The 12,840-nt window shown below is 40.5% G+C and overlaps 3 protein-coding genes across 3 annotated transcripts; 1 reads left to right on the top strand and 2 right to left on the bottom strand.

Moving 5' to 3' along the window:
* Nucleotides 1–451: 451 nt before the first annotated feature.
* Nucleotides 452–2,772, bottom strand: LOC111441992 (ATP synthase mitochondrial F1 complex assembly factor 2). Its single transcript, XM_023079230.1, has 4 exons — nucleotides 2,245–2,772; nucleotides 1,968–2,142; nucleotides 877–1,154; nucleotides 452–779 (listed from the first exon to the last, which is right to left on the bottom strand). Exons 1-4 carry the CDS (start codon nucleotides 2,686–2,688, stop codon nucleotides 672–674), a joined length of 1,005 nt encoding a protein of 334 aa, XP_022934998.1. The 5' UTR covers nucleotides 2,689–2,772; the 3' UTR covers nucleotides 452–671.
* An 877-nt stretch (nucleotides 2,773–3,649) lies between these two features.
* Nucleotides 3,650–10,524, top strand: LOC111441973 (peptidyl serine alpha-galactosyltransferase-like). Its single transcript, XM_023079192.1, has 9 exons — nucleotides 3,650–3,787; nucleotides 3,926–4,346; nucleotides 5,652–5,822; nucleotides 6,770–7,013; nucleotides 7,156–7,356; nucleotides 7,473–8,011; nucleotides 8,843–9,007; nucleotides 9,161–9,404; nucleotides 9,521–10,524. Exons 2-9 carry the CDS (start codon nucleotides 4,042–4,044, stop codon nucleotides 10,196–10,198), a joined length of 2,547 nt encoding a protein of 848 aa, XP_022934960.1. The 5' UTR covers nucleotides 3,650–3,787; nucleotides 3,926–4,041; the 3' UTR covers nucleotides 10,199–10,524.
* A 101-nt stretch (nucleotides 10,525–10,625) lies between these two features.
* LOC111441995 lies at nucleotides 10,626–12,806 on the bottom strand. Its single transcript, XM_023079235.1, has 2 exons — nucleotides 12,097–12,806; nucleotides 10,626–10,985 (listed from the first exon to the last, which is right to left on the bottom strand). The coding sequence occupies exons 1-2, from the start codon at nucleotides 12,637–12,639 to the stop codon at nucleotides 10,653–10,655; spliced, it is 876 nt and encodes a 291-aa protein (XP_022935003.1). The 5' UTR covers nucleotides 12,640–12,806; the 3' UTR covers nucleotides 10,626–10,652.
* Nucleotides 12,807–12,840: the final 34 nt, after the last annotated feature.

Below are 12,840 nucleotides of genomic sequence, written 5' to 3' on the forward strand. Positions count from 1 at the left end.
TTTCCTAACAAAATATCAATAGCTATCAACATTTTTCATAAATTTGAGATTTTCACATAATATTAACAAACTCTAGATAATAACTGTGATCTTTCTGTGAATGATCAAAATAGGTAGTGAAATAAAAGAACATAGAATAAAAACTAGACTTGTCAAGAATTGAGACAAAACAATTATGAAATCTTAACCAGAGAGGAACTTTCTAATATCAGAAAATGTCTAATGTAGGGTGCAATAATGACTGTGACACTGCCTGCTGTAACTGTGATATCAATAAACAACCACCTCTCTGCGTGCAATGCTGCCAAGAGCCTTGACAATGCCAATGCCAATGCCAATGCCTACTAAACATGCTCAGCTACTACTACTACTACTACTTCACTCCTTTTATGCATTATTTTGTATGTGATCTCGATTTATTCCCGCAAACCTAAGCTAAGACTGAGGTCGTGACATCTAAATACTTGGTTCTTTCTTGGACAGAGGGAAATGTTTACAGAAACAATCTCTTCCTTATTTTCTCAACTGCTCACAGCTACAATATGTCTTATAAACAGTCTTGGAGTACAATTTAGAAAGGCCCTTTGGATCTACAACAAAAAAAAAAAAAAGCAAAAAAAGGCACATCCTAGCTGATAGGGTAGGATAAGAAAGTAATCAGATTAATGGATTCAAAACCTCCTTGAAAGAGCAAGAAATACTGCGGCAGATGAGATCTGAACCCGTAGATCAGCAATATCGACATCGTGACCACCTTCGACCAGACCCCATTTATCCACCTGCAAACGTTCGACCATTGGTTCAGAACATGTTATGACATTATCTGAGTTGAAAAAATATATGTATGATAAAGAATGAGGGAGACAGAAGTTAAACCTGCAGATCTTCTTCGAGTCTAATCAACTCGATTGCTTCTTCGATCTGCAACTTTCCACGAAAAATTGCAATAGCAATTACTAAAGAGTGTGCAGCTGATGCAATGGCATCAATTGATGCCAATTCACAGTCATCTGTTTTCCTCAGAAGATCTTCAACAGCCTTTATAAGACCGTCCTCCTGTTTCCCACCAAAAAAGCTGGAATATACAATAGGCTTAAAGCCAAATTCTAAGCGCACCCAGTCGAGTAAAGGATCGATTTTCTCCACTTGTCGTTCTACAAGGAAAATGTAACACCAATTATGTACTGAAACCTTATTCAACCTTTATGAATATTCAGTCCTAGATAATAATCTCTTTCATCAAACAAATTGGTCAATCTTCAATTCTAGTTCTTTATGTTTTTGAATTGCAAAAAAGTAGCTCAAGCAATTGTCAAGAAAGTATCATCAACTTCCAACAGGAGATGCAAAGAGATACAGGATATATATCTTACTATTCCATGTTTACATGCAATATTTTAGCTCTGTTGCAACATGCATGGTCTGGCATTCAAAATTTCTGGATCTAGACATGACCTCTTACCAATAATAATAATAAGAAGAAGAAAGTGATTTATCACATAATTCAGGATCTAGATCTTATTGCAGCTAAAGCCAAAAATTTTGGAAGTTTCAACTAAAAAAACCCGGGGATCACTCATATCATGATGCAGATGTTTTTGCAGCTATAACAAAAAATTGTGGTTGATCACTCAATCAGGATATTGATGTTATTGCAGCTATAACCATAAATGTCGCGAAAATCTACCAAAGGAAAAGTGGTTGATTAGTGATATCAGGATGTAGATGTTGGGAAATTCTACTCAACCAATCTCCCAACTTTTGGAGTCCTCTAAGTTAAATGTGTTCTACACAGGAGTTATGAACTTAAATTAACCAAATCCGAATGAGAAAACCTAAAAGACCACTCAATCTATAGATCATATTCTGTTGATCAGCCGTTTGACGAACTAGTGAATGGAAATTCAAGTAAATCTCGTGCTCAATGCATCTAGTAAAGTTTGGACTCATAGGATTACTTGACATACCATAAACTCCACTTGTTAGAACATTGTCATCCGGAGCACGACAGAAAACCAGATCCTGATTGAATTTCTGCACTAAATGTTCGATAATCTTGGGCCTGGTAAGAGGCACTCTTTCCAATGCGGTACAGGCAAGTTTCATTAGAGGCATTGAGAAAGGTCTAATCCCATCGGTTTCCTACATCGATCAAATCTTCATTTCAATCCAGACAAACGAAATTTCAATAACCTTCCAAAAAGGATGAGGATTACTTCTGGAGCAAAAGATAAGAGAAATCACCTGATATTCCCACTCAGCCGCAACTGCCTTCGCAAGGCCAAGAGTCGGTAGCTTCAACGGCCTCTTCGAAGGAGTCTTCAGCGTCCGGTAATCAAGCATCACCGTCCATCCATTCCGATCATCTGCCTCTCTCGTAGTCACTTGCTTGTAAAACCGCTTACCTACGACAGAACCAGTCATGAACGAGGTCGGCATCGTCACCGAAGAACTGGAATAGGATGAAGAATCATCTCCGGAATTCGAGTTTGGAGCCTTGACGAATATAGGATCTTCTCTAGCACTGTCCTCGGAGAATGTGAAGGAGGCGGCATCGGCTTGAGATTGTTCGGCGGCGGTGGCGACACTGGTAGTAAGCGTACGCCAGCGAAACGAATGAGACGGAATTAGCGTGGGATTGGCGATTCTGATTGATTTCGCCATTTTTGCAAGAATTGAGCTCGCCATTGACTTGCTTCTTCCCCCGTTTCCGTGCTCTGGACGATCTGTACTAGGGTTTTAGAAATTGAGGAAGAAGAGAATTGCCATAAACGGACCGGATCGGTTTAATCGACTCGGCCTCAATCAGACTCGGACGGTCGGTTTTCAAAATGGTCGGCAGAATTTTATAGATTAAAAAAAAAAATTAAATACTACTTTAGTTTCTTATTAATTTAATAAGAATTTGAGAATATATTAATTTTATTTAAGTAATTTTGAAATTTATTTCCAATTAAATAAAAATAATAATTTTAATTTGAGATTTCAAATGATACCATTATTATTTTATAATTTTAATGGATTAATTGAATTATTATTTAGTATATAATCTCACAAATTTCTATTAAAATGGGTTCTATTATTAAAATAAATTATACAAAATATCCGATCATCCTATCAAATACGTACACATTTTTTTAAAATGTGATAGATTTTTTAAATCTAGTAACTGACTCGAGTCAGATATATATACTTTGAATCAGAATATCATTGATAACAGGTACTCATAAGCTTCGATCGTGTGACGTTAGTTTCAGTGGTCAACTAGTCAATTGGTGAGTTGTGGATTTGAACTTAGGGCTCGGGTTGAATATGTTTGACATGTCGGCCTCTAGAATTGTAGATCACTTGCTCGACGATGAGGACGACGATTTATATATGGAGAATCTCAAGGGAATTCAAGTTCAATCATGTGGTAGCGATGATGAAATGGGCTTCTGCCACGTGGACATTATGCTGGAACCTGTTGTAGAGGATGACCAAGAATGGTTCTAAGTGGGTGAAATGTAAATATTATGTAATTATCATATAAAAAATTGAAATTGCTGTAATTAATGTAATTACTTGATTAATTCAATAATTACTTCATTTTTAATTAATTCCATCCACTAAAAATTAGAAGGTTTAAAGGATTGTGAGGATCAAATTTAGAAGGAAAAGATAGAAGATGAACTCTACGGTATATTTTTCTCACACTGATTACCGCAGAAGAGGAGCAGCGCTTCATGAAAATGGAGGATGGATTTGGAGAAGCCATTCCCAACGGCTCCATGTTCTAATCGGAGCGGTAAATTTCAACCCCAAGCTTCTAGGTTTTGATACAATTTTGGTGTGAATTATTTTAATAGCATCCAATTGATTGTTATTTTAAGCTAATTTTCTATCTAACATGGCCCCACATCACTCCCTCTCCTCCATGTCGAAGAAAACAAAAAAAGAGTAAGAGAAATGGAGGTTTGACCTGTTGCTGCGATCCAGGAAATGCAACCCAGATCTCTAGAACAAATACTCATTTGAAATCTGGCCTCGAGTTGAGTCAAAATGAGGGGATTTTTGGTGTTTGTGGCGGTTTGTTTGATGGGGTTTGTGGTCGGTGATGGGCGGAGTATTAACTCCGACATGGCGGCGCCAAGGCGGATTCATACTCTGTTCTCGGTGGAGTGTCAGAATTACTTCGATTGGCAAACTGTTGGGTTGATGCATAGCTTCAAGAAGTCGAAGCAACCGGGGCCGATCACCCGTTTGCTTAGTTGCACCGACGAGGAGAAGAAGAACTATAGAGGGATGGATTTGGCTCCCACTTTTGAGGTTCCATCCATGAGTAGGCACCCCAAAACTGGCGACTGGTGAGAGTTTCTTCTTCTTTTTCCTTTCATTTCCTGAACTTTTTGGAGTTCAGGATTTGGGTTTTGTGTTGCTTTTGGTGTGCTTATGGTTACTGATTTGATTGTTATCTTCCTTAGCTTTGTTTGATTTTAGTTCTGAAATTGGTCTGTTTGATTAGATTGATCAGTATGTATGCAGTTTTTTCTTCTCTTCTTTTCATAGGATTGGTTGACCTGTTGGATTAGGAGCACAGAATGATGGTATTGTGCTTGGCATGTGTTCTCTATCTATAACTGTTTGATGCTAACTGGCTGCTTCGAGTTTAGCTAATTTAGTAATTGATAATGGTGAAGCCGGTGGAAAGGCTTCATGTTTAGAAAATATATCTTAAGGACTGTGGTAAGATGTGATATTCATGTTTCTAAGATTATGTTGTGCAATCATCAATGGTGTAGAAATGTAGAAGGGAGTGGTCGTCAGAGGAGATGGTGTGATAAAACCCGAACCTGATAAGAGGGACGTGACTAAATGGGAGAAACTTGAAAGAGTCGATTGCTGAAAGTTGGGGAAAGGGGGTCTGGGTGGGAACGACTTTCATTTTGACCTCTTCAATCTTAATGCCGCAAGGAATGACGTTGTAGCTCCTGCAGAAGTAATAACAATCAAAGCCATAGTGGGTATCCAAATAAAGGGGAGCACCATGCTATCATGAAAATGTCAGCTGTTACCATAGCATGAATCGAAGTGGATACTGGAGTGTGGTATAGTGATGGATTTCATGGCCGACGTCTTACCGGCACTAATACTCTGACATGAAACAAGTTCCCCACAAAGCATTTTTCTTTCGTCCTCAAGAGGACAGGACCAGTTTTCTTATATCACTGCAACTCCAAAGAATGTATACTTCAGCCAACATTCAAGAATATGGATAATTTAGCTGCACAAAGAAGAGTCTTTGTGCAGGTTGCATGCTCGAGGGGCATCAGGATTCCATTGGATTATACATTCCTCTCTCAAGAAACTTGATTGAATGTTGCATCGTTGAACAGAGTAGATGTTTTCTGTTGATACTTAATATTAGATTAAAAACAATACGTTTTCGTTTTCGTTTTTGTCGAACTTGATGCTTTGTGGAAGTTTCATTCATCACTCATCAAAGTACCCTCTAGATCTTTGATCTTTTCTTCTCATTTCTGCTTTTTATGTTTTGGAAAATTCTCGCTTATTATATTTCTTCCGACTTCATGCTCTTTATTTTTTCTTTTGGAACATAGCTACAAATGAAAAGAAAAGGATATAAGAAGAAAATCTTACTTGTTTTGCAGGTATCCTGCAATAAATAAGCCTGCAGGGGTTGTCCACTGGCTTAAGCATAGTAAAGAGGCAGAGAATGTTGATTGGGTTGTGATTCTGGATGCAGACATGATCATAAGAGGCCCAATAATACCTTGGGAACTTGGTGCTGAGAAGAGCAGACCTGTTGCAGCATATTATGGGTTACAACACTCTTCTCTTTTCTCCTTCTTCACTCCCTTGTGGCATTGAAGCTTATTATTCTCCTTAAACTGAGACTTTAACAAAGTTACTTGGATAGATGCTTTTGGCTTTCTGCAGTGATAAAAAATGGTTTAAATATATTTTTTTTGACGCTTGAACGTTTATTTTGATCCCTATACTGTTAACTGTCAAGTGTTATGTTTTAATCTCTCGAGTTTCAAATGTTATAACTTAAATCTCTAAACATGGTATAAATGTGAGATCCCACATTGGTTGGGGAGGAGAACGAAGCATTTTTTATAAGAGTGTGGAAACCTCTCCCTAGCATATGTGATTTAAAATAGAAACCTTGAGGGGAAGCTCGGAAGGGAAAGGCCAAAGAGGACAATATTTGCTAGCGGTGGGCTTGGGCTGTTACGAATGGTATCAGAGCCAGACACTGGACAATGTGCCAGTGAAGAGGTTGAGCCCCGAAGGGGGGTAGACACGAGGCAGTGTGCTAGCAAGGATGTTGGGCCCCGAAGGGGGTGGATTGGGGGGTCCCACATCGTTTGGAGAAGGGAACGAGTGTCAGTGAGGAAGCTGGGCCCCGAAGGGGGGTGGATTATGAGATCTGAGATCTCACATCGGTTGGGGAGGAGAACGAAGCATTCTTTATAAGAGTGTGGAAACCTCTCCCTAGTAGACACATTTTAAAAACCTTGAGGGAAAGCCCAAAAGGGAAAGTCAATATCTGCTAGCGGTGAGCTTAAGCTGTGACAATAAAAATCTGTTTTAATCTTGCTCATAAATTTTCTAGTTATCATTTAGTAGAAATCTTAGATTTCGATACTGTCAACTGTTGTGCATGAATGTTTGAAAGTTTCAGGGTTCAAAATAAGCACAAAAGTTTCTTTTTCTTAATGTTGTTGTGACTATTCAAATGATGTATAATTATTTCTTTCAGATACTTGGTTGGATGTGACAACATTCTTGCTAAATTGCACACCAAGCACCCAGAGCTCTGTGACAAAGTTGGTGGCCTGTTAGCCATGCATATAGATGATCTTCGAGTATTTGCACCAATGTGGCTTTCGAAGACGGAAGAAGTGCGTGAAGATAGGGATCACTGGGCAACCAATATAACTGGTGATATCTATGGCAAAGGGTGGATAAGCGAGATGTATGGTTACTCGTTCGGAGCTGCGGAAGTAAGCTTTATTTTTCCTCTCATCGTTGCCAAAGGACAATATGAACTTGTTTCCTATCGCACCTTGTTTATTGGCTGCTCGAGATACTTCTGTTCTTCTCTAGATTTATGTTTTGCTAATGCGACTTCTTTGCCCAACCCAGGTCGGTCTCCGGCACAAAATTAACGACAATTTGATGATATACCCGGGCTATATTCCTCGTCCCGACATTGAACCTATACTTCTTCACTATGGGTTGCCATTTAGTGTGGGAAATTGGTCCTTTAGTAAATTATATCACCATGAAGATGATATTGTCTATGACTGTAACCGCCTTTTCCCCGAGCCTCCGTATCCTCGAGAGGTATGTGTCCAAATGAATAGTTCCTTGGATATTTTGCATTGTTTTTATGCGTTGAATTTGTTGTAATTCTGGTTTATAAGTTTTTATTTGTTGCTAAGAAGTTGAACTTTGTGCAGATACAACAAATGGAATCCGATTCAAATAAGAAGCGGGGGCTACTTATAAACATAGAGTGTATCAACCTGTTGAACGAGGGCCTATTGTTGCAACATAAACGAAACGGATGCCCGAAGCCACAGTGGTCAAAATATTTAAGTTTTCTAAAGAGTAAAACCTTTGCTGACTTAACTAAACCGAAGTATCCAACCCCTGCTACTTTAGTAATGAAGGAAGATCATGTTCCGAAACAACCGGTGAAGGAAGATCGTGTTCAGAAACAACCAGTAAAGGAAGAACTTGTTCAGAAACAACCAGTGCTTGATGAACTGCAGGAACCATATCCAAAAATCCACACCCTTTTCTCGACCGAGTGCAGCACTTATTTCGATTGGCAAACTGTAGGCCTTATGCATAGTTTCCGCCTGAGCGGCCAGCCTGGGAACATTACACGACTTCTCAGCTGTACCGACGAGGATTTGAAAAAATACAAAGGTCACAATTTGGCTCCAACCCATTATGTTCCTTCCATGAGCCGACATCCTCTGACCGGCGACTGGTAATCTCTTTTCTGTCCTCACTCCATGCGCCTGCCCTTCTTTTGCTCATCACTTGGCCTCTTTGATCGTTTTTTGATTCATTTCATCATGTACTTCCCAATTTTATCTGGTATCATATATTATTTTGTAAAGGATAAAATCTTTCTCTGCATCATCATATGGATGTAAAGCAAGAAACCATCTTTTAATTTCTCTACCTGAGATCTAATGTGAGATCCCACATTGACTGGGGAGGAGAACGAAACACCCTTATAAGGGTGTGGAAACATCTTACTAGCATACGCGTTTTAAAAACCTTGAGGGTAAGACCGAATGGGGAAAACCCAAAGAGGATAGTATCTACTAGAGGTGGGCTTGGGCCATTACAAATGGTATTAGAGCCACACACTGGGCGATGTGCCAGCGAGGAGGCTGAGCCTCGAAGGGGGATGGACATGAGCGATGTGCCAGCAAGGACGCTGGCCCCGAAAGGGGGTGGATTTGGTGGGGGTCCCACATTGATTGGAGAAAGGAACGAGTGCCAGCGAGGACGCTGGGCTCTGAAGGGGGGTGGATTGTGAGATCCCACATCGATTGGGAAGGAGAATGAAACACCTTTTATAAGGGTGTGGAAACCTCTCCCTGGCAAACGCGTTTTAAAAACCTTGAGAGTAAGCTCGAAAGGGAAAGCCCAAAGAGGACAGTATTTGCTAAAGGTGGGCTTAGGCTGTGTTATATATTTACCCTTTAAGACTGAAAATCTTCCAATCTCTTGCTTGCGAAGACCCAACAAGAAAAGTTATAATAATGGTAGAGAAGACTAAATCTCGTATCCTTCTGTTCTGTCTTAGGTATCCAGCAATAAATAAGCCAGCCGCAGTGCTTCATTGGCTCAATCATGTGAACACTGATGCAGAATTTATAGTTATTCTTGATGCTGATATGATCATGAGAGGACCAATTACGCCGTGGGAATTCAAAGCAGCTCGTGGACGTCCCGTTTCAACTCCATACGAGTAAGAAGCTAATCTGATATTTCTCTCCCTGATAACATGCACAATAATATATGTCGCTCCATAAGTATGCATTTTGCAATTGCTTGTATGAAAACTCGATTGCTCCTTTTAGTAGGAAGTTTTTTTGACTCGGTTTACATACGTGTTTGGTAGTTACCTGATTGGCTGTGACAATGTTCTTGCGAAACTCCATACAAGCCATCCCGAAGCTTGTGACAAGGTTGGCGGTGTTATTATCATGCACATAGATGATCTCAGGAAATTTGCCATGCTATGGCTCCACAAAACTGAGGAGGTCCGAGCCGATCGAGCTCATTATGCAACAAATATCACAGGAGATATATACGAATCTGGCTGGATTAGTGAGATGTATGGCTACTCGTTCGGTGCTGCCGAGGTACTTGGTTATGGCGGAGCAAGTATTTTTTTTCTTAATCTTACTTCCGTCATGAACTTTCATACCGGAACAAACATAACAAAACTGAAAATATTTCTTTTTTCGTGTACGAACAGTTGCAATTACGGCATATTCGAAACACGGAGATACTGATATACCCAGGATATTATCCTGATCCTGGAGTTCATTACAGAGTTTTTCACTATGGACTTGAATTTAAAGTTGGGAATTGGAGCTTTGGCAAGGCAAATTGGAGGGACACTGATTTGGTCAACACATGCTGGGCCCAATTTCCAGCTCCACCAGATGCTTCAACACTTGATCAAACTGATAAGAATGCTTTTGCTAGGGACTTGCTTAGCATAGAGTGTATAAGAACACTCAATGAAGCTCTGTATCTGCATCATAAGAAGAGTAACTGCTCAGATCCTAGCTCATTGACCAACTCGAACTCAGAAAATGAAAGTGAAGCTGGGGTTTCGAGGAAAATCGGCAAGCTTGATGAAAGCTATACTGGAAAAGGCGACCATTTATCAACAGAGAGTTCTCAGGAATCATCGGAGGAGGTGAAAGAGGATGCGATGTTTAGTTCTTTGAGGTTATGGATTATTTCTATTTGGGTGATTTCTGGTTTGCTGTTCTTGGTATTGATCATATCGAAGTTTTCGGGTCGGAAAGTGAAAGTGGTGAGAGGAAAACATCAGAGGATCAAAAGGAGAACTGCTTCCTATTCAGGTTTCGTGGATCGAAACGGGCAGGAGAAGTATGTCCGAGATCTCGATGCCTCCTTGTAATATTTTCCTGCAAAGTGAATTCAGAAGTTTTGTTGTAGACACAACAGACAATTGCAAAGCAACCTGTAAAACAACTCCTCGTGCTGAATGAGCGTGGCGTGCTCTTGATCCCCGATGTTCCTCGACGTTCATCGTCTGTTAGCTTCCACAGATTTTTCGAAAGTTAATCAGGATAAGGACTTCAAAGGGGACTTGAGATCTGTATTTTTTTAGCCTTTTCAACAAGAACAAGAAAAGAACCAGGGAAATGGTTGTCATGAACACTTCATTCAACACTTGAGACGATAATAAACGATAATTTTAGTTAATAATAAATTATTTTCTCGTGATTATATTAGAGAACTTTGTTTAAGAACGGTTTTGTTTAGGTTGTTTATTTAAGTTTACAGAAAGGAAGACGTCTACTCAGAAACGGACACGAGAGTTGAACTAATAAACGTACGTATTTCCGAGATCAACTAGTTTCATTTGTATATACAGGCTTGAAGTTCTTGTGAGCCAACACTGCATAGAAAGGGTCTGAGCCAGAAAACAAGCCTAGCAGCCTCAGAATCCAGCTGAACGGTGAGTTATCTTCTCCAGTGCTGCTTGAAGCAGGCATCTTTCTTATAATCTCTGGTTGTGTAAATCCTTCAATGCATTGGAAATATTGGACTACTAATTGTACTCTACTGTATGCAGAACCTTCTCTCCATGCACTCACAGCTTTCTCATAGAACATTCTGTTGCTAAAGCTAATGATGAACACTCCTCCTGGCCTCAGCACCCTGAACACCTCGGCGAACACCTGCATTGATACTCATTGGTTAGCCTTTCCATTTTCGTAAACATGTATGGCTTTGTTTATGTTAGTTTGAACGTTATAGTTATCTTGGATTGTCTGCTAATAATGGCCTTGAAGTTTAGTCTTTCTTGCATCTATTCCCTCATCTTGGGGGGCTCTGAAGTGTTAAATGAAGTTGTGTAAAGACATGGGGTTAGAACTTTTTTGAGAAGTAGAAAGAATCTTAGGACGGGTTTGATCCTTCGAGCTCAAAAGATACTGTAACGGTTCAAGCCCATCGCTAGTAGATATTGTCCTATTTGGGCTTTCCCTTTCGTGTTCCCCCTCAAGGTTCTTAAAACGCGTCTGCTAGGGAAAGCCCAAATAGGACAATATCTGCTAACAGTGGGTTTGGGCTGTTACAAATGGTATTAGAGTCAAACACTGGGCGGTGTGCCAGCGAGGACGTTGAGCCCGAAAGGGGAGTGGACACCTGATGGTGTGCCAACGAGGACGCTGGACCCGAAAGGGGGTGGATTGTGAGATCTCACATTAGTTGGAGACGGGAACAAAACATTCTTTATAAGGGCGTGGAAACCTCTCCGTAGCCGACGCATTTTAAAAACCTTGAGGGGAAGTCTGAAAAGGAAAGCCCAAAGAGGACAATATCTGCTAGCGGTGAGCTTGGGCTATTACAAATGGGCATCAGAATCAAACATCGAGCGGTGTGTCAGCAAGGATGCTGAGCTTCGAAGGGGGATGGACACCAGATAGTGTGCCAACGAGGATGTTGGGCTACGAAGGGAGGTGGAAACCGGACGGTGTGCCTGCGAGGACGCTGGGTCCTAAAGGGGGGGTGGATTGTGAAATCTCACATCAGCTAGGGAGGGAAACGAAACATTCTTTATAAGGGTGTGGAAACCTCTCCCTAGTAGACACGTTTTAAAAACCTTGAGGGGAAGTCCGAAAGAGAAACTCTAAAGAAGACAATATCTGCTAGCGGTGGGCTTGGACCGTTACAGATACGGATTTCGGGCGTAATTTATGGACATAATTCGATGCATAGAACTGCTCCTTGCAACTGCATAATGGAAACAATGTACAGAAACACATAATCAATAAGACTTAAAGCAACCTTCTCAGGCTGTTGAAGATACTGCACACTAACAGTGCACACAACTGCATCAATACTGCAACTCTCCAACTCAAGCTTCTGATCTTCATTAAGATCCTTCACAAAGTAGTAATCAAGTTGGGAGTTCTTAGCAAGCTCCTGAGCATTTAACCCATGTCCAACCACTCGTTTATACTCGACTTCTTTAGGGAGATGGCTAACCCAAGAGCTCATCAAGTCGAGGACTTCGATACCTGGACGCAGCCTTTCCCGATACAAATTGGTTAAAGTGGAAATGAAACCATTGCCGACATGAGTAACAAACCGTGGAAAAGCATAGAATTCTCGATCCGGGTATGCATTAAGCTTAATTCTTCCTTGTGAGGTAAGAACCTGGCGTCTGATATTGCCTGCAGCTGCCGTGGGTTCTTGTCTTGTTTGGCTGTTTTCTTGCAGATTGGCAATGGTTTTTCGCCGCGGCTGCCGGGGCGGCTGTGCTTTTCCTAAGATTGAACCAGGATTGGGAAGAAGCCATGGGTGGGTGGTTATGTCAATGGCTAGCATCAAGGATCTGTGCTTGAACTAACCAGGCTTTGGAGACTTGGATTCAGAGATAAGTTGTTTTCATTTGTGGCCATTTTCTACTTTCATTATTAGTTGGCCCAATGGCTTGCTCCTACCAGACAAGATAAAAGATATTTTCTGTTCTAACTTTTTTTTTTTTTTTTTTTTTTTTTTTTTCCAACTTCTTTTTTCTGGCCCAAT

Source organism: Cucurbita moschata, unplaced genomic scaffold (genome assembly GCF_002738365.1).
Source record: "Cucurbita moschata cultivar Rifu unplaced genomic scaffold, Cmos_1.0 Cmo_Scf00004, whole genome shotgun sequence".
NCBI classification, from domain to species: Eukaryota; Viridiplantae; Streptophyta; class Magnoliopsida; order Cucurbitales; family Cucurbitaceae; genus Cucurbita; species Cucurbita moschata.

Excerpts from the sequence above, each read along its gene's own strand:
- LOC111441992 (XM_023079230.1), bottom strand. The coding sequence starts at position 2,688 with ATGGCGAGCTCAATTCTTGCAAAAATGGCGAAATCAATCAGAATCGCC. Across the intron at positions 1,155-1,967 it reads TCTAACAAGTGGAGTTTATG|AACGACAAGTGGAGAAAATC; the intron begins GTATGTCAAGTA and ends TTTTCCTTGTAG. Across the intron at positions 780-876 it reads GACTCGAAGAAGATCTGCAG|GTGGATAAATGGGGTCTGGT; the intron begins GTTTAACTTCTG and ends GAACGTTTGCAG.
- LOC111441973 (XM_023079192.1), top strand. The coding sequence starts at position 4,042 with ATGAGGGGATTTTTGGTGTTTGTGGCGGTTTGTTTGATGGGGTTTGTG. Across the intron at positions 4,347-5,651 it reads CACCCCAAAACTGGCGACTG|GTATCCTGCAATAAATAAGC; the intron begins GTGAGAGTTTCT and ends CTTGTTTTGCAG. Across the intron at positions 9,405-9,520 it reads ACTCGTTCGGTGCTGCCGAG|TTGCAATTACGGCATATTCG; the intron begins GTACTTGGTTAT and ends GTGTACGAACAG.
- LOC111441995 (XM_023079235.1), bottom strand. The coding sequence starts at position 12,639 with ATGCTAGCCATTGACATAACCACCCACCCATGGCTTCTTCCCAATCCT. Across the intron at positions 10,986-12,096 it reads ATCTTCAACAGCCTGAGAAG|GTGTTCGCCGAGGTGTTCAG; the intron begins GTTGCTTTAAGT and ends GTATCAATGCAG.